Source organism: Lissotriton vulgaris, unplaced genomic scaffold (genome assembly GCF_964263255.1).
Source record: "Lissotriton vulgaris unplaced genomic scaffold, aLisVul1.2 SCAFFOLD_1127, whole genome shotgun sequence".
NCBI classification, from domain to species: domain Eukaryota; kingdom Metazoa; phylum Chordata; class Amphibia; order Caudata; family Salamandridae; genus Lissotriton; species Lissotriton vulgaris.
In genome coordinates this window covers 512,532-532,656 of record NW_028241743.1, presented here as the reverse complement: position 1 = coordinate 532,656, position 20,125 = coordinate 512,532, and the positions used below count along the sequence as shown (strand labels likewise).

General features: G+C 43.1%; 1 protein-coding gene across 1 annotated transcript in view; it reads right to left on the bottom strand.

Annotated features, from left to right (window-relative positions):
* Window positions 1-20,125, bottom strand: part of LOC147669896 (adrenocortical dysplasia protein homolog) — a 256,261-nt gene that overhangs the window by 195,181 nt on the left and 40,955 nt on the right. Inside the window, exon 4 of the mRNA XM_086948161.1 lies at window positions 4,844-4,968. Coding sequence (XP_086804287.1) covers window positions 4,844-4,968 — 125 coding nt within the window. The remainder of the gene's footprint in view (window positions 1-4,843; window positions 4,969-20,125) is intronic.

The following is a 20,125-nucleotide window of genomic DNA, read 5'->3' as shown; positions in this document are numbered from 1 at the left end:
CTGGAGTGGCGCAGAGTAGAGTGGGGTACAGTGGAGCGGCATATAGTGTAATAGCATACAGGGGCGTGGTATACAGTGGAATAGAGTAGAGTGGAGTGGCATACAGTAGAATGGCGTAGAATGCAATATGTATAGTGGAGTAGCGTCCAGTCGAGTGGCATACAGTGGCGTTAAAAACGTGTAATAGTGTAGAGTGGAGTCTCACACAGTGGAAAGGCATACAGTGGAGTGGCGTAGAATGAAATAACGTATAGTGGAGTGCCTACAGTGGCGTGGCGTGTGGATATATGTGAAATTTTGCAAAAATGTAGATTATAGTATGCAGAGTAATGCAAAAAAACGAACTCCAGTGCCTTGCGTTTCTCAGATTTACCTATCAACCCAGGGCCACGCATGATGGCCTTGCATTCCTTTGTAAATCTGACTGAAGTTCTGTATTTGAGTGACGAAAGGGTACCACTATCAAACAATACAGCTAGACCTGTGTTATATTTTGGGCCATGGTGTACCGAGATAACTTTACAGCATACTATGGTACACAGCGATGACAAGTCAGCCTATAATTGGCTAACGGATGTTTTTAGAGAATGACAGTCAGCCATATTGCCTTAAGAACACTTTGGCTATGTTCAGTATTAGGGGCTTAGAAATATGTAAGTAGTAGATCCCTACCTTTTGCCACTTTATTAATTGTTATTTATATTTTTTCATATATTTTTAAATAAGTTTATAGCCATAAACCTTAGTAGTTTCACAACATTTTGTGAAATTCTGTGAAAGTACCCTACTTAACTGCAGTACCCAAAAAGCATCCTCCTGGCACTATAATGAATAACCCTGCCAAATTATGAAAATCCATTCAGCTATTTTCACGCTACCTCAAATACATCTATGGAAAATGCATTGGTGGAAAATGTGTTTTGGGAGCCCCCTTTTATCCTAGCTCCCCTCTAACGATTCACTACAAAAATGTACACCACCTCAAAATATAGAAAATGCTATAGGTCTGGAAAGTTTTGTTGTGATTTGTCAAACGGGTGGAATGTTATTAGAGAGGTTAATATCTGAAAAATTCCAATCTTTGGGAATACTAACTATAACTACAGAATGGTAATCCAATTTAATGTGATTTCTTCCTTTTTATCTATTGTTTTTGTTATGTATTTGTTTATTGGTTAACATAATTGTGTGACCATAACGTGTCTTTTAGTTGTTCATCTAGTTAACTGTGATACTTCACATATAGTCAAGTTTATTTTTGGGGCTTTCTTGCTACTTTTAGAAGAATTGTACTACGTATAAAGCACAAAGTGAATGAAAGGCAATCATTGTTGTTATAAAGAAAAAAAAAACCAAATGGCCAGTTATCATGTCCTTCATATAGCAGTTTCACTTTTCTAGTTTGTTGCACAAGAGTACATAAGGAAGATGGTGTTTGTTTGGCTTGTTGGGGAAGGTTTTATTTTGTGAGCCAGAGGGCATGCAACCTATGTAGAGTAAGAAGTTATGTATTTGTTTATAGGTTTCCATTCTAAATGGGTCTTTCAGATGTTCATGTAGCAAACCTGAAACTTTACTTACGCGGTCTAGTTTAATCTTTGGGATTCCTTGCTACTTTTATGAGGAGTGTGCTATGTATGCAGGCCAAAGTGAATGAAAGGCAATCATTGTTATTGTTAGAAAAGTTGAGATTATTTGTTTCCTAATGGCCTATTATCCAGCCCTCCAAACTGTAGTTTGTGTGGCTCACTGCTAGGTCAAATTTTCATTTTGTTGCACAGGGGTGCATAGGAAAGATGGGCTTTGTTTTGCTTGTTGGGCCAATTTTATTTTGTGAGCCAGAGAGCATGTGATCATAAATTGGTCTTTCAGTTCTACATGTAGTAAATCTGAACCTTTACATATGCAGTCTAGTTTATACTTTGGGCTTCCTTGCAACTTTTAGTAATATTGTGCTACAAGATATGACCAAGTTGAAAAACAATATAACTTAGCATTTACTTACTCGAGAGGAGCTACGTCAGCAAACAAGATGGCTGCTTAGGCTCCCGGCTCCGCCGACCTCCTTAACCCGCCGCGATATCCTGTACATTATCCTGACTTTACGCCTGGTCTCTGTGTGCATGAACTGTTCCGCACTCCGATGGTGAAATCTGGAAACTATTATCGGCTTGTTGGATGAAGTTCTGTTGTGTTGAAGTTTGCGGCCTGCTCCAGCGGTGAAGCCGGGGCCTCGAGTACTTTCACAGCCGGGCTGCAGTGCAGCAACATCGGCCTGAAGAACCAGGCTGGGTCCGGTCAACCGGAGTGGAGGCTTTGTTTAAGCCCGAATTTGGCGGCGATCGTCTCTATTGCTCATTATCGATGAAGGAGTGATTCTGCTTATTGCTGGCTGTGAGTGGGGGTCCCCGTCCCGCGGACCAGGTATTGGGGCCGCCGTGGTTCGGGTCCTCTGGCCTGCGGCCTTAACGGTGTGGACCGTGGCTGCCAACAACGACCGGTCACCCTCCGCATCTGCACGTTCGCGATCCTGTTTGTCCCCCCCGAGGATGCCGGATTCTCCCGGGGAGGTGATTGGGATTGATGTCGGGCATGAGACCGTGGATCGAACGATGCACGAGCCATCGCTGAGGTCAGTACTGGCGGAAATGTGGGCGTTTCGCTCACATGCCGATATCTTATTGAGAAAATTGGACTCGCGCCTATCTGAGATGCTCCTGGTAGAACCGGACCCTGCCTTACGGTTGAAACAGGAATCTGCAGCCATTCAAACCGTGGCCATTTTGACTCTGAGCGAGAGCCCCGTGAGGAAACAAGCATTGGAACCATCGGATGGTGCCCTGGGAGACGGTGTTCCCGAAGATGTCATGGTATCACCGAACCTTCCACCACTATCGGCTCTGGAGGTATCAAAAGGCGTTCCCCTCCCGGAGACTTCTGTTTGTGACTTTCCTTTCACTTTGTGGTCGTCTTCTCCTTTCTTGGTGACTCTACGACTCCTGTGCAGGATATATTGGGACTGTTCATCCAGGAGGGAGAGTTCTTCAGCGTCTAAAGTTCCCGTGGACCCACTGCCTGCGAGCCGCCAACGATTGATTTTTGATGACTCTTTTCTCCTTTATTACCTCTTTGTGTGCCTTTGGGTCTCGATGGGGGGGTCCGTGTTCTTGTTCGGAAGGGCCAAGGTTAAGATTGACTAGTTCGGGAAGGGTTGGAGTGGTTTTCACAAGTGTTCGACCTGCAACTGTTTGCTCTAAGAGGCTGGGCGGTGTTTTCCGGTACCCTCTACTTTCTTCTATAGTGTTGTCATAAGTGTTCTTTCAGTGATAGGGGGTGGCTGTATCTGGCGGGGGGGTCTAAAGGGGCTGGGAGCACAAATGTATATGCCCTCCTCCATTCTTTTTCCTACCTTTAGGGTTTTAGTTATTAGGGGCGACAGGCACGCTGCTAGTGGGGTTAGGCTGTAGCCATCTGCAGGGGTGCAGGGTGGGGGGCTGGACAGTTTTTTTATTTTGTATTTTGCATTTTTTATTTTCTATGGCCTTTCTTTACCTTCTCTTTCTTTCTTAAGGATCAGTATAGCTACGAATCATTCGGACTTTTATCGTATGCTTGTATCTAGTACTCATGCTTTTATGATATCCGATTTCCGGGTGGGCAGACTCCGAGAATTGGCGCAACATGGAATGTATATTGTGTGTTCATTTGCATCAATCTGTATGCTTTGGCGCCGATTCTCCATCACAGTGGTTATTATACGTATATCCTGTTTCTTACCCTGTCCCACGCATTATCTGGTTTGATTGTATGGCACCTGATCCTCTCTTATATAATATAAAACGAAACCTCTGACTCATTCTGGAACTTAGTTGTGCATTCTTATACCAGTTTTGTCCTGAATCGCTGCCGAACCTCTGGGTTGTCGGCTGATGAGCTGTGTAGTACTGTAATGTCGGTGGTCTTAATTTATCTAGCGGCCGGCCCCCGCGGTTGTAGGCCCCTGCTTGTATTTTATTGAATGCTATAAGAAAGGTTTAAAAAAAAAAAAACATTTACTTACTCTACTTACCTGCAGTCCCTCACAGAATCATCTCTGTTCCCCAATATGCAATACTGCCAAACTTCATTAAAATCCAGATGCCGTTTATTGTGCTATACGAAATACAAAAGTCTATAGAAAAACGCATTGGATTTGAAGCCCGTTTTGCACCCCACCCCATTCTTTTTCTTTGCTCTCCCTTGACCAAACACTGGGAAAATTTCAGTCCTTCAAAATAAATTGGAGGGCAGCAGGTCTTCAAAATGTCACACACATTTGTCAAACAGGTGCAAAATTTTAAAGGGACAAAAGTCTAAAAAGTCCCCCTAACATACATACATACATACATACACATATATATATATATATATATATATATATATATATATGTTTTTCATGCATACAAATTGAAACAAATAAAAAAAGCATAGTTATGTTAAAGACATCAATCACTGTCCAACACAGGCTAGTTTTTACATGATGTACTTGTTGGAGCCTTTCAATGCGGAACTATGGCTTAACTTGGGTGAAAGCTGGTGGCATGGAGATGGCATAAGTTACACGGACAAGAGACTGATAATATGGGATATTTTGGTGAGTAACCATTTGGACAAAAAAGCTAGCACAAAAGGCTTATGAGTCTTCTGAGCTTTACAACATTAAGAAGAAATCTGATACACGATATAAGGCAACAACAAGCTTTAAACTGAAAAATAGCGCTTAGACTAATACTAATATTGCAACATTTTTAAAAATGATCCACTGGCCAACACTATTGTCTTGATCTTCAAGTAACCCACTTACCCTTCCATTTTCCTCTTGGCCTCATTGGTAATAACAGCTTGTATGAAGGATTCCCTGTCAGAAATATGGACAACAGCAGCTGGGCCAGACAGCTTGTCGAACTGATTTTGTGCCATTTTCACAAACTATAGAAGAATTGATAAAAGAAAATAGTCAGTTTATAACTACAACAGTTTATTTGAAGATGGTGTTCACCCCACCCCTTCCAAACCTCCTCTCAAATTCTTGCAACAAGAAGAGGGTTCATTTTTTGTCCTCTACATTCAGGCACTCAAGGTAAGGTGTCAACCATTTCACCATTAAGCTGAATGTGCATAGTTGGCAACTAAATCTTGGCTACATTTCTTAATGTTTTCATTACTGGTTGTTCGCTGATTTTTTAAGTTGCAATCCAATTCCCCAAACCAATGTGGCAGGCTACATGAGTGGTTGAGAAAGCCACACACTATGTCCTCATTTTAGATCTGGTTACAGCAACCTTTTACTCTTTCAAAGTGCTTCAGTCATTACAAAAGCACTAACTTGTGATACTCATGAACAGGAAGGTAAAGTGACTATTGTTTCCAGTGCATCCAACCCTGATGAATGCAAGCACCATGATGATGTAGGCAGCTGTGCCAATGCACCAATAACACAGGACCTCTTCTTATGTCATAGTGTAGAATGTGAATGAAGACTGTGTCTTCAGGTTGGGTGTGTTAGGTCAAGCACTGTAGTAGTCTCTAATGCTTTATCAGTTTAAAGGAAGGGTGGCTCTCTGCTGCCAGCCTTTCTTTTCTGCTTCCTGTGAAATTGTGTGTGTGGTGCTGGTGGTGTTCTCTTGTGGAACAGTCACACAAGTTTGTTTGCGACTGTCTCTACAAGGCATAAACCCAACCCTTAATTTTTTTTTGGGTGGGTGGGGGGGGAGGGGTGGCATTGGGGACATTTCACTTGCATACTGTAAAAGAATTTGCAAAAATGCTTAAGAAACTTCTTATCATAGATAAAAAAGTAAACCACGTCTGAAGGAACGGAAAGATATTGACTGACATCGGCGCGCATGGGTGCCATTTATATATGCTCTGTTGTGGTTGGTGTGGAGACACAGGGGGCCGCCCACTAGCACGCAGAAGTACTGCTTTAAAGATTTCCAGATCCAGTTTGATGACAGCAAAATACTCACAATGTGAGGAATCGGCAGTCCGAAATATCCAGCAGAAAAACTTCCACTTAGTGCTATCAGCTTTCGTGATTGCTGGCACCCAGGCTTGCACCAGGGTCTTTCTGAATTCTGTTGTCTAATCTAAATGATCAAATTCTAGCATATCAGGCAAAATGTCATCAGGCCCAGTGACCGAAGGTCGTGGTGGAGTGCTTCTCTGTTGTGTCTGGAGAGCAGCTTGTAGTGCATCTTCAAAGGAATCGCTGGGAGTACACATAGAATCAGGAGCTCAGTGAATAAGTACTTGCACAGCCACGTCGGGGCAAGGAGAATCACGGCACAATGACTGGTCTTCACCTTCGTAAGACCCTGGGGATAGGGGGAAACAGCAAACAGGTGCATGCAAAGCCATTGGGCTGTTTGATTGTAATGACAATTCCCATGGATCTGATGGCGTAGTACCGGCATTTCCTATTGCTCTGGGTGGGGGACAAGTCCAGTATGGGGCAACCACATTTATGTAAGATGCAGTGCCCTTGATGGTAGTAGGGTTGCCACTTGCAGCAATCCAGCTTGTTTTGGTGTTCTGAAAGATGTTCCACTGTGAACTGATAGTACTGCCCGCAATTGAAAAGAAGAGATATTTCCGGTGGTTCTAGTGTAGATGGATTTAGAAATATGTATTCTGAAGATCCAGGGTCATCAGATAATCATTTCTCTGGAACATAAGGGGAACTTCTTAGGGTCTTACCAGGCAAAAGTTTTGTTTTTCAGGTACTTGTTTAGTTCCCTGAGATCTGGAAAAGACCTCCATTATCTAATCTTCTTCTTTACAAAAAGAATTTAGAATTTTAAAAAACTGATTTCTCTGGGATTTTGGATCCGCCTCAATCGAGCCTTTTGGAGGAGGAGGAGAATTTCATGTTGCAGCTTCCTCAAGTGAAGATGATGTTCCTTCTTGGCTGGACAAACAGGTGGTCTCTGTAGAAAGCCTAATGTATCACTGGAGTGTACAATCTGCACCCACTGCTTCAATCTTATGGACTTCCAGGCTGCGGCCAAAAGGGTAATCGCCCCCTCCCAACTGTTGAGATGGGATTGTTAGGAAGGGTAGCTGTAAGGACTTAAGCTCGTTTTTGGTTGTCCTGGGAGCGCATTTAGAGAGGGTCTTTTCTTACATTCACAAGATCTGCCATATCCTTGCCTTTGGAATCTGTTGGGTGCATAACCCTAGATCTATCTGGATGCTTTGGGGAATAATACAGTTGGCCTTGATTTCCATAATGATCAAAGCCTTCCCTTTAGGTCTGGGAACTTTGTGAGTCACAAAATGTGTTAAGCCACGAAGACGATAATGGAGGATTCCAAGAGATTTTACAATTTCATATCTGTTTTATTATTAAGTATAGCATAATTAACATGCTATGCGAATGGGGTGATCTCATCAAATGGCATATCCAGTATCTTTGCTTTATCTTCTAAACACAGCTGCTTCTAACAGCTGGCAAATGCCTGTGTTTGAAACGTCCATTGCAGCGTCAATGATTGCTGCAGATGTTCTTGCACCTTCTTTGATAATAGCCTTACCAGTGTCCCTTTTATCCTCCGGTTTGAGGTTAATAGTAGCAAGATCTTGTGCCACATCTGGCCTAAGCAGTTAGGGCTTAGATTGATGTCACTCCCAACAAACCAACTCCACAGTCCAAATAATCCATAAGCCTGCCGTCTCTATAAGGGGGTGTATACAATGGTGTGATAAGGTTCTTTGATCTGCAATAGACTACAGACATAATAACAGAGTCTGGCATTGGATGGCTTGCAAAGCAGGCAGAGCCAGTGCATGGGTCCCTGTACTTGTTCTTCAACAGGGAACCACAGCCAAAAGTGTGGATTGCATTGTCATCATGTTTAGGCTTAAGTCCAGTGTAGCTAAGAACCTAATAACTATACATGGCTGTTTCTTAAAATTGTTTAGGGAAAATAGCTGATACATCAAGGTCATTGGTCATTAAACTTCTTAGCCGCTCTCTCCATCAGTGCATGAAAACAGGCTATTACATCTGGAGAGGAGCCTTGTTGAACTAACAACATTCCACCCTTTTTTGATGTGGTATAGTCCCCCTATTTCTAATTACCTGCATTGTCTGGTAATTTGTCACCTTCTTCCAAATCAAAATTGACTGAAACCAATGTGTACTCATCTCCGATATCTTTTTTTAATTTATTTATTTTTATTGGTATTTTCAATGTAATTAACATAGGACATACAATGTCCAACATTTGGGCATTTCTGCCATATACAACTGAACTGCATTACAACACTCCTTATCCAATAGGGTACTTCCTTCCATACATATTATGTCACATAAATCGCAGTCTATTACAGTCTTATTCCACTTGTTCTTCTAATCCCGATAGATAATCCACTAGATAATGGCAATAGTCCTTAGGTCTTGCTCGTGGTGGCAACTCTTCCTCATATAATTTGAGAGTGCCCTTGCAATGTACCATATCACACACCCACTGCTTTATTCGTGGCCTCTTCTTACCGCCCCAACACATCGCTACATTCCATTTAGCCAATAGCAGTGCTAGTACACAAAATGTACGTTTCCTTGCTTTGACATTCCGTAAGAGACTTAGCAGGCATGTCCGTATAGTACACTGTATCTCTGTACCCACCATCTTACTCAGCATATCTATGACCTCCACCCAAAATTGGGCCACCTCCCTACAATACCATGCCATATGTATAAAATTTGCATCTTCCACTCCGCATCTTTGACATCTGGAATCTTCTCGCAGACCATATTTATGTAGGCGTTGAGGTGTATGGTACGTGTGATGTAAGTATCTAATATGTATAAGCTTTAGGTTCCCGTTTGGTGGTAGTATTCCAGTAATTGTGCCTGCTGCCCCCCATTCCTCCTCTGTTAGGGGCGATTCCAAACACGAATTCCATTTCTGAATCGCCTTACTTGCAGTGTCTCCTATTTCAGCTTGTAACGCTGTGTACAGTCTAGATACCAGATGCCCCGGGTTAGGTGACGAGATAATCAACTGCAGTGTCAGTAGAGTGTCAGGTTCTGCTGGGTAGGTGGGATAGTGTGCTCTTAGTGCACATTGTAGTCTATAGTACGTAAATTTAAATAGCAATGATTTATTTTGTATATAGTCCAGGTCTTCTAATTTTTGAACCGTACCCTCATGATACAGATCTCCCATTGTGTCAAACCCCACTTGTTTAAGTAAGTCCATGCCCACCTTCTCTTTTGTAACCGAGAGTGCTGGGTGATAATGGAGAGGCATTTCTGGTGCGTATATCGGTTGCTTACCCACATTCTTTGCTATCAAGTGCCAAGCTGCTGACGTAGCATCTACTGTATTAATATCCTTTTTATGTAATGGTGGCCTTACATGTACCAGCACTGCATCCAGTGGTATAGGGAGGGCGTCTCCCTCCTCCACCGCTACATGTGTGAGGTAAGAAATGGGGTGGTACCAGTATTGCGCATATTGTGCTTGCGCACATAAGTAGTACAGTAGAAAATCGGGACTTTGAATCCCCCTTTCGCGAATGGTAAAGTTAGAGTGTGGAGGTCTATTCTAGCTGTCTTTCCCGCCCAAATTAACTTTAAGGTTGCCGATTTTAATTTTATTGCCTGGTTTCGGAGGCTTAATCGTAATATTGTTGAACAGATATAGTAATTTCGGTAATAGCACCATTATCACTATTGCTATCCGATCTGCCATAGATAATGGCAATTTTATCCAACGCTCTATTTTCTGCTCCAATTTAGTCAATACCCTTCCGTAATTTGTGCGAATCACCTCCTCCGGGTCTCTATGGAACCACAAACCCAGATATCGCACTGGGTCCGTTTGCCATTCTAGGGGTACTCTAGTTGGAAGGGAAGAGATGTATCAGTAATGGGAATGATCGTGGATTTCGTCCAGTTGATATTTAGCCCAGAGTGATATCCAAATTTAACGAATTCCCTCAAGAGTGGGTTTAAGTTTTCTTTCGGGTCTCTCACATATAACAGCACATCATTTGCATATAGCGAGATGTGAAGTGGCCGTTGGGGGAACTGCAGTGCAGAGTGTTTATACTCCTGTCTAACTTTACATGCTAGTGGTTCTATTGCTATGGCAAAAAGAAGTGGGGCGAGTGGGCACTCCTGCCGTGTGCCTCTCACTATCTTTATTGGTTCTGAGACGTATTTATTGACCCTGATCCGTGCTACAGGATTAGTATACAGGAGCGCCACCCATTGCAAGAACATTGGTGGGAACCCCATTCTACTCAGTATTGTGCTCAGATATATCCACGCAATGGTGTCAAACGCTTTTGCAGCATCCAGTAGTACCGATGCTGCTTTCCTTTCAGGGGTTAAATAATGTGCCAGTGCAAACAAGGTTCTCGTATTGTGGGAGGTCGATCTAGTAGGGATAAACCCTGATTGATCTGGTAGAATCAGTTTCGTCATTAAAATGTGCAATCTCGTCGCCAGGATTTTAGATAGTATTTTGGTGTCAACATTTATAAGAGATAGTGGTCGATACGAGTCACATCTCTCTGGGTCCTTGTCTGGCTTCAACCGGGCTATAATCATAGCCTCTCGCAGGGAGGCCGGCAGTGTACCTTTCTCATGTGCACCTAGCATAGCCACCATGTGAGGGGCCAGCAAGTCCACAAAGGCTTTATAAAATTCCCCTGTGAATCCGTCCGGACCCGGCGCTTTCCCATTTGGTAGCGCCTGTATTATCTCCGTTACCTCCTCCACTGTCACGGGGTGGTACAGATACTGCCTTTGGGCGTCCGATAGCCATGCCAATGCCACTGTATCACAATATTTATCTATTTCTTCCGCTGGGGCGGTTGTGTCGGCTTCGTACAACTTACCAAATGTATTCTGAAATGACTTCAGTATACCTGCAGTGTCATGTCTCAATACTCCATTTTCGTCCCCAACTGCTTCTACCACCGGTGGTGGCCTCTGCACACAAATTTTTGCTGCTAGTGTGGCCCCTGGTCTCCCTGCCTCCCCGTATGACCTAGCTATTTGCCGTTTGTGTATGTAATTTAGTTCTGTTTCTGCATGTTTTTGATATTCTATCGGCTCGAGTTTAATTTTACCCAATGTGGCTGGGTCTTTCGTCTCAGAAAATTCTAGCTCTAGTCTCCTAATGTCAGCCTCTTTCTTCTCCATTTGCTGTCTCAGGTCTTTCAAAATACCAGCGTTAGTGCTAATACAGACCCCTCTAATCGTGGCCTTAAAGGCCTCCCACAGTAAACCTGGGTCATCCGTTGTAGCCTCGTTAAATTCAAAATACTCCTTTATTGCTTTACTGATCGTGTTTCGGTAACACATGTCTTGTAGTGCTTTCACGTTGAAGCGCCAGCTAAATGGTGGGGGCATGTAGTGAGGCAACGTAATCGTGAGCAGCACCGGGTATGATCAGAAAGTGTCCTCGGTAGGTGAGTGACATCTTCCATCCATTGTAACACGTCCGATGATCCAACCCAGTAATCTAGTCGCAACCAACTATTAAACGCCTTCGTTGTGTGTGTAGCCTCTTGTTTATTTGGATTTTTTATTCGCCATAGATCCACCAGTTGCCTATCTAGCATTGTGTCCTGTAGTGTTTGCCACGCTTTTTTATGTGTTTCGGTCAAATCTTTTGATCTGTCAACATCAACATTCAAAAACATGTTAAAATCTCCTCCCCATAATACCGGTACATCCGGCAGTTCAGTTAGATTCATCCAGATAGAGCTAAAGAATTGAGGGTCGTCTACATTTGGAGCATAGACATTTAGCAGGTTGATCCTATGTCCCCTTAGGACGCCTGTGACAATGATGAATCTCCCCTCACTGTCTTTGTGTACTTGTTCCATTTTGAAATGTAACCCCCTACGTATCAGTATGAGTACTCCCCTCGAATATGAAGAGTAGGCCGCACCATACGAGGCTTCCGCCCATCTATGACCAATGCGTGTCTGTGTACGTGGATCTACGTGCGTCTCTTGTAGATATGCTATGTCTACATGCATTCGTGTTAGGTATGCCAGTACCTGCCTAATTTTCTTGGGGTTTTTTAAGCCCCGTACATTCAAAGTTATCAGTCTTAATCTACTTGCACGCTTATCCTCCATCATAGCGGAACAGTATTACTAGCATTTTCAAGTTTTTTGTATCAGTCTTAGACATGCTATGTGACATCTTTGGTTTACACAGTGTATTGAACATTTCATATCTCCCATGGAATTTGGCAGTGTTTCTCAATCTACAATCCAACTTTCCCCAACTGTTTCCCACCTCCCCCCGCCCACTTCAGCACCCCAAACATGCCAAAGACATTCCCTAGTTGTAACAACAATCAATAACATGTCATTGTAGGGGGACACCCTGTGTGGGGGTCCGCTTGGGTCACAAGACTGCATCCAACATAGTGGACGTGGCCAGAGTATCCTTCATAGAATTAGGTGCCTCAGTTCACCCAGACAGCTAGGCTCGTTACCATAGTTACCCCTAGTGGCAGTTTAGCGCATTTCCCCCACCATACTACCTGTGGGCAATCTCACAGACTAGAAATGAACAGTGTGATGGGCTACCCTTAGGCCTGAACTGGGTGTCTAAACAGCCCATATGACATTTTATATTATTCAGTTATTGCATTAACAATTTCTCGTCGCTGCAGTGGGCAGTCTACTTTACCATTCTCTTACAATGTTGCTCACTCAGTCTAGGCGTGGTGCAGTATGTCTCCAACACACCACCGTGGCTATTGTCTACAGCGTACACAGCAGGCACCCGTGCACTATTATCCTTCTCTGCTCCTGGTGCACACATTGATGGGTATCTAGTGTTCATCACACCAACGAATGTCTGTGGTACAACCCTCCATCCGTGCGTGTACTCCCTGCGCTAGGTATGGCATAGTCATTCAGTTCTGTACATTGCACTCACAACAGCACAGCGAGGGCCGTTGACAATGTAGTCTGGTGCTCGCTGTTTCCCTTTGACTCAATCAGAGTCCCGATTCTGCTCTTGACGCCTTTGCTCCCTCCGACGTTGTCCCAACTTTTTAATATAGTCATTTGCTTCCTTGGGAGTGTGGCATATCACAGTTTTACCATCTTTTGTTATTTTCAACCAGGCTGGATACAACATCGCATAGGAGATCTCCAATTCTCTCAGTTTTTGTTTTGCCTATGCAAACTCCTTCCTCGCCATTTGTACATTTATGGTGAAGTCCGGGTAGAATTGTAGCTTGTTGCCTTGGTGTTCAATCTCTTGTTTTTCTCTCGCCATCCTTAGTATGGCATCCCGATCTCTATAGTTGAGCAGGCGTGCCACTATCGGGCGTGGGGGGGCTCCTGGTTTTGGTCTTGGCGCTAGTGTCCTGTGCGCGCGCTCTACGATAAGCACTGTCGATAGCTGGTCGGTTCCAAAGATCGCTCTCAGCAGGTCCTCTACATAGATCTCCATCTTTCCAGTGTTAGTCGATTCTGGCACCCCCGCTATGCGAATGTTATTTCGGCGGGATCTCGCCTCCAACTCCTCAGACCTGCTTTTAATGACCTCCAACACTTTGTCCATCTCAGTGCATTTTTGTGTCGTCGCATGCGATTCATCTTCCACAGCCGACAGTCTCGTCTCAGCTTCTTCTAGCCGCTCCCTGTGTTTGTCGAGTTTTGCAGCCATGTTGTCGACTCTTTGCGTGATGGAGTCCAGCTTACTATGTACGTCTTGTAAGCTTTTGTGAATGGCCCTGAGGGTTGACTCCATGGTATTTTGCGCCTCAGTATCCACGTCCATGTCTACATCTGCAGGCGCCGTGGCCCCTTTCGTTGTTTTTTTATTATCAAAGGGCAGCTTTGACTGTACCTTCTCTGGCTTACCCATTTTTCCGGACAATTATTTCCTAGCTGTCCCAAGTCGCAGTATGCTTGGTCGTATGCAGGGGGATGCCGTGATTATTGCTCTTTCCTCAATCACCGCTTACCCCCACCATGTTGCAGTGCACAATGGTAGTGTTATCTTGCCAGCTGCCCCCTCTATTTTCTGCAGCGCAGCACGTGTTACAGGCCCCTTACAACCGGCGTGTATGAGCAGTGTCTCGAGTGCCAACAGTTATGCTTCCCGAAAGTGCGCCAGTCCGCACCCCTTGTAGTCCGCTCAATCCTATGCTATTCAGCTCAGCAGTGCTTTATACTGGGTGCCCTTTAGCTGTGGGAGTCGATCTTGCCGTGCGACTCTACTCCGCTTTTATTTATTAAACTGCCCTTCCGTGCCGTTACAGCGCATTGCCGGACCCAATGCCTCTCCTCTCCCGAGTTTGCCGCTGTGCTGTAATGACTTACTCAGTCGGCGCTGTGTTTCTTTCTTTCATTACCGGCTCCGTCCTCTACTTGCCGCTGGATGCTCTGGTCACGCTGCGACTCACCAGTCTGCGGGCGCCGCCATTTTGTGCCTTCCAGCTTCCCGCCGTCCACGTACAATCACTCGGCAATGGTCGCACCAATAGCCCCGCAACATCTAGTCGTCACCCGAACGCGCTGTACAGCAGGCGACAGAGGCCGCTGCGCAGCGCTGGAGTCACAACCCGTGAGCAAGGTCTGTGCAGTTCCGTTATATGAGTGTTTCGCTCGCTACACAGCCTCTCCTCCAGTCAGTCTTAAGAAGCCCTATGTTATGCCGCCTATCCGCTCCTATGTACATAACCCGCTGTGCCTCCGCTTACTGCACCTCTCCTCCCGACGTCTTTTCTCGCTTTCCCACTGTTCGTTTTTTTGCGCGCTCGGGTATTGCGAGCCTGCTCACCTCCTATGTTTAGCGCAGATCCGCCATCTTGGCCGCAGTCTCGGTTCAGCCACTCTGAATTCACGAGCCGATTTCAGGGGTAGTCGCCGTTGATTTCAGTATTCTTTCCGTTTCGACTCCCTCACTACACCTTCCGACTTTGTTTCCTCCCGTTAGCAGTGACCATGGCACCAGTTACACGCTGTTTATTCACGTTATATGGCTCTGGCCGGCGGAGCTGTCTCAAGAGGCAGCCATTCCGCTGTGCGCCCTCTAGCGCCCCCCATCTCCGATATCTTCAGGGGTTGGAGTGACTAGTGGTGGTGTGACAGTTCTAGGAAGTAGGTCAGTCAGTGGTGGTAATGAAAGTAGTGGTAGAGGTGGTGGAGGGTTGACATAGGTTGTCCGGTAGGCTGCTAAGGAAAAAATCTTTGAAAGGTGTCCATCACCTATTGCAAGTTTGACAAAAATGCAACAGGCACCTGCATAACTTTCGAGTCTTTAGGGCAACAACGTGGTCATAGATTTGAGGAGGGTTGTCAGCTATGAAGGTCTGTGGCTGATACTCATGCTCCTGGTAAGTGTCATCGTTATCCAGGGCTTCTCCCTAAATCTCAGGGACAAAATGCACATCCAACTGTCTCGGGCCACAGGTTGTATAAGAGGTGTCCTACTTGATTGAAATCTGCATCCACTTCAGAGAACAGAATCTGGGGGAAGGTTTGCCAACATCTTTACAGGTGAAAAAGTGACTAGTGTAGAAAAGACCATGGACAATGGTGTCATCAGTGAAGTCGACGTCAACAGTGTAGATTTTGTAAGGAATGTCCAGAGCACCACCAATTAGATTGTAAATGGTCCGTCAATTCAACGGGTCCGTATTGATAAAATGAACTTCAATAATCGTAAAATTAGTACAAAAGAATGATGATTCCATTAGTTTTTAAGGATTTATTCAATTTCTTGTACAATTCAATTCGAACAACAGCAGACATGTGTTTCGTCATACTCAATGACTTTTTCAAGGCTGTAAATTGAAACAAAGCATGGATTTTCTTAAACTTATGTTTCTTCATACAGGATGACATATTATTGGTTCAAAGAGATGTACTAACACATTGGCGAGAAGAGAACAGTTTCCAAAGCACATAGTGATCTCAAAGTGAATCATCACATAGACCAAAAAATAACATAGAATAGGCAAAATGTATACAACTAGTTAATGCAGGCGAGAAGTGTTCGAGACAGTTCCAAGCTTAAAAAAAGGTAGTTAAAGAAAACTATGAATTTCAAGTGAAAAGAGTTATAATAGTACCAAACAGTGTGAAGTAAACGTGAAGAAACATTGTTTAAATTGTTTTATGAACAGACCAATAAGTAGTGTAAAAACAAGAAAGAGAGACCTCAGGACCCCAGTGATCACCCAACCCTTAGTCCAATAAAGAAAAGAAGGATGAAAAGAAAATATTGATAAATAAACTATCTCTCATAAGAATAAGTAGTTGGCCGGATGAGAATGTGACAAAACGAATCCTGGTCCTCGGAGCCTCGAGGACCACAAAAAGAATAGTCTGTAAAGATATTAATATCCACACCACATGGCATGAGTTAGTATCTACGAACTTAAGTTCAAAGCAAAAAGTGTATCTGCAAAACCAGACAGAGAAAAAGCAAAAATTATCCATAGATAAAAGTAGGAACGAAATAAATCGTTTAGTCTTAAAAAACAACCTAGTAAGTTTTATATATACACAGAGAACTGTGACTACTTCAAAAGTATTTGAAGTGGTCAATAAAAAGATTTATGGAACGTGACATGAAGAGACACAAAAATAGATAAACACCCCAGTCAATATGTCTGCTGGCACAAAAAAAAGGCATATACCAGATTTAGAAAGAGAGAAGTGAAACTTATATAGTTCATATACCATAACAACTTTAAAAAGTGAAGCTGTAGATCATGAACATGCATACATCATGTTAACCAACCCAGAAAACACAAACAGAGTGTTAAACAAGGAAATATTCGTACCTTGTCAAAATACAGAAGAAAGTCAAGAACGATAAAGTCTGATTGTTGCAGTAAGGACCATGATAAGTCCAGGTCTCCGTAATATTGGATAGTCCCAACAAGCGGTATCGTAAAAATATATAAGGAGACAGGGAGACAAAGTAAAGTAACCATAAATATTGGTACCTAGATCAGCCCCCTGTTATATCCAAAGTGCAAAGACTACCCAGTTCAAGTAACTCACCGGCCGCCTGTTCCGAATCCGTATGTAATGGTTCTTGGAGCCATTATCCCCTTTGGTTTTCCTTATCACCATCGATGCTAGTGTTATTTTCCTCCTGCGCTGATCCTTTAAAATTCCCATTGTTCATGACGAGCTCAGCTCGTCATGAGTGTATGGAGGTGTACACCATGACGAGCTGAGCTCGTCATGAGCGTCGAAGGAGTTATAAACAGAGCCGGAAGTAGTACATGGGGCAATAGAAATAGAAGAAGGTGAACCAATAGTCACAGACGCTCCATTGACATAGAAATAAAATATATATAAACAGGCAAGCGGGTGCCATGTTGGAAGGGAGACTAAAAGGACGTACTGTCAGCCTAATATTGTACAAGACCTTCGGTCTTGATATCCCACAAAATGAATGTGTGGTTGTTGATAAATCATAATATTAATAGCAACATGTTAAGGACCATGGCATTAGAAAAAGTCATGTATCATCACGGCAATGTGTAAAATAGATGGTATGCTAATGCGTATAGCAAAAAGGAGGTATAGTTGTGTTTCAAACAGGACCAATCTCAAAGAGCAAAAAGCATTTGTGGAGAATTCACACTGAAAAGCCGCTCTTTGTTGTTGTTAGGAACTCTACAGTGATATCTAAGTCTCAGAGTATAGGAGATAGATAAGACCTAAGTAGTAGATGGGAAGGGTGAATATAGAGTAATGCAGGGAAACACCATAAAAGAATCCAAGGTGCACCCAAAGCAATGAGATAAGTTTCCCAACAAAACGAAAGAATTTCTAGATACAAGGGCAACAAAACAAAAAAAACCACCCTAATTATTGTATCATACAGATATTCAACATAGAGTTTAGAAATGATAATTGTTCAAATAGACAGAAATGTTATTGAAGCTATCATTTGATCTTCATGAAATTTAAAAGAACCTGTGTCAAAGGCGATAAATAAGCTCTCATTCATGTTAGTACTAGGTCAACTTCTCAAGACCAAATACATATCCTTTTGTATAGAGTGTTGAACTTCGCCCTAATACATTATGGGCAAATTCATTATACAACATGACATACACTGAATCACAGAGATAGTTTGTAAAGCATAGTACAATTAGTCTATCAAAAATACATGTTAATCTCTATCTACATTTAGACCAAAAGGGTGTAATCAGAGAGACTCTAACATCATTCCTATTGACCTTTCTCTTGTCCTTCAGTGTTTATTTCCGGTCAACTTAAGGATTTTTTCTTTGGCTGCAGACATTACACTAGATGGACAGCCCCATCCAAAAATCTCCTCTCTGCCTCATCGAGTTCTGAACTGAAGGCCATGTCTTTACTGCAAGTACGCCGTATTCTCATCATCTCCCCAAATGGAATAGAGAGTACTTGGGACCTAGGATGTGATGATTGTACATGTAAGACAGAGTTGCAAGCTGTATTCTTCCTATAGAGGGTGGATGCTATGATGTCATTTGCAATGTATAGTTTAAGATCCAAAAAGGAAATTTCTGTAGGATTTCGTTCATATGTGAACACAATATTACACTGGTTGTCATCAAAAATGTGCAACATTCGGCCTATAGTGTCCTGACCACCTGGGCAGACTATCAACACCTCCTCAATGTATCAACCACAATACACTGCATGGTTCATTAAATCTTCTGGGCATTTCTTTCAAATGCAATTCTTCTCCAACCACCTCATAAAAAGATTGGCGAATGATGGGAAAAATTTGGACCCCATGGCAACGCCCTGACACTGGTGAAACCAACCACCATTGTACAGGAATACATTACTGTCCCGAACCAGTCTGATCATTTCAACAAGCAATTGGGTTTGTTCCAACATAGTGGCATCTCAAGATGCGAGAAAGTGTTGGCTGGCTAAGATACCTTCATCTTTTAGTAATTAAGTATATAAGGATGAAATATCCAGTGTAACAAAACAGCATTCCTCTGACCAACCAAAGTCAGTTAGTTGACTCAGAAGATGTTTAGTATCACAAATGTAGGAGGGGAGATTGCTCACCAGGGGTTGCAGAAAAACATCGATGTATTCATATATGCGTTTCCATCCCTGATATGATCGGCCTTCCTGGTGAAAACAGGCCGTGCTTATGTATTTTAGGTAGAGCGTAAATACAGGGAGCTTTTGAATATGGTACAAATAGGTATCTGAATTCAAGGTCATTAATAAGGCACTGGTCAAGCCAGGTGTTCAGCTTTCTTTCAATCAAGGAGGTAATTTGTGATAATGGGTTGGAAGTCAAATGCACATAGGCTGTAGTATCAGCCAATTGCCTATCCAATCCATAGATGTAATCCAGGGTGTCCATAAGGACCACATTGCCCCCTTATCTGCTTCCTTCAAGGTGATCTCAGATGATGTAGATAACTTAACGAGTGCATGTCTCTGATTTTGATAAGTATCCCTATAAATATTGTGCTGTGCAGCATTCTTATCTTCCCAATTGTGAAGCTCTTTGGTTACCAATTGGTAAAAATCTCAACAGGTTACTACCAATCGATAAATAGCACTATCATTTTCGGAGACAGGTGAAAAGGTCAATCTTGGTCTCAGACCACTGTTGATGTTCAAGTCGGTCGAAATGCCTAGGTCAGAGAGAATATGTGAAATAGAAGTTATTGTAGATTGATCATTGTCAAGGGATAGTAGGAGTTTTAAGTCCTGAATGTACTGTATAGTTTTGTCACATGAAACATGTGTCAGCTTCACCAGAGGCAGCTTTTTTTAGGATTATGAGCAAAGACTTTTTTACGTTTGAGTTTCCGTACAAATTTGAAAAGATCTACATGCATCTCATTAAAGTCAGGTTTGGAAGCAGGACAAAAACCCCAAGCCTTTTGATAGCAAATTTATTTGTGCAGAACCTAACACCAAGCTAGACAGATTTACAATAGAGATGGCATCAGATTGGACAGTTGTATTCAAATTACAGTTGGTAATGTCAATGCTGGAGTCCTGACTATCTAATGCCATTTGTTCCTCTGTGCCCTTGAATTCGACCTGGTGGTGACCCCTTCTTTTCTTGTGTCTTGTTGGTTTGTTCCGCCCT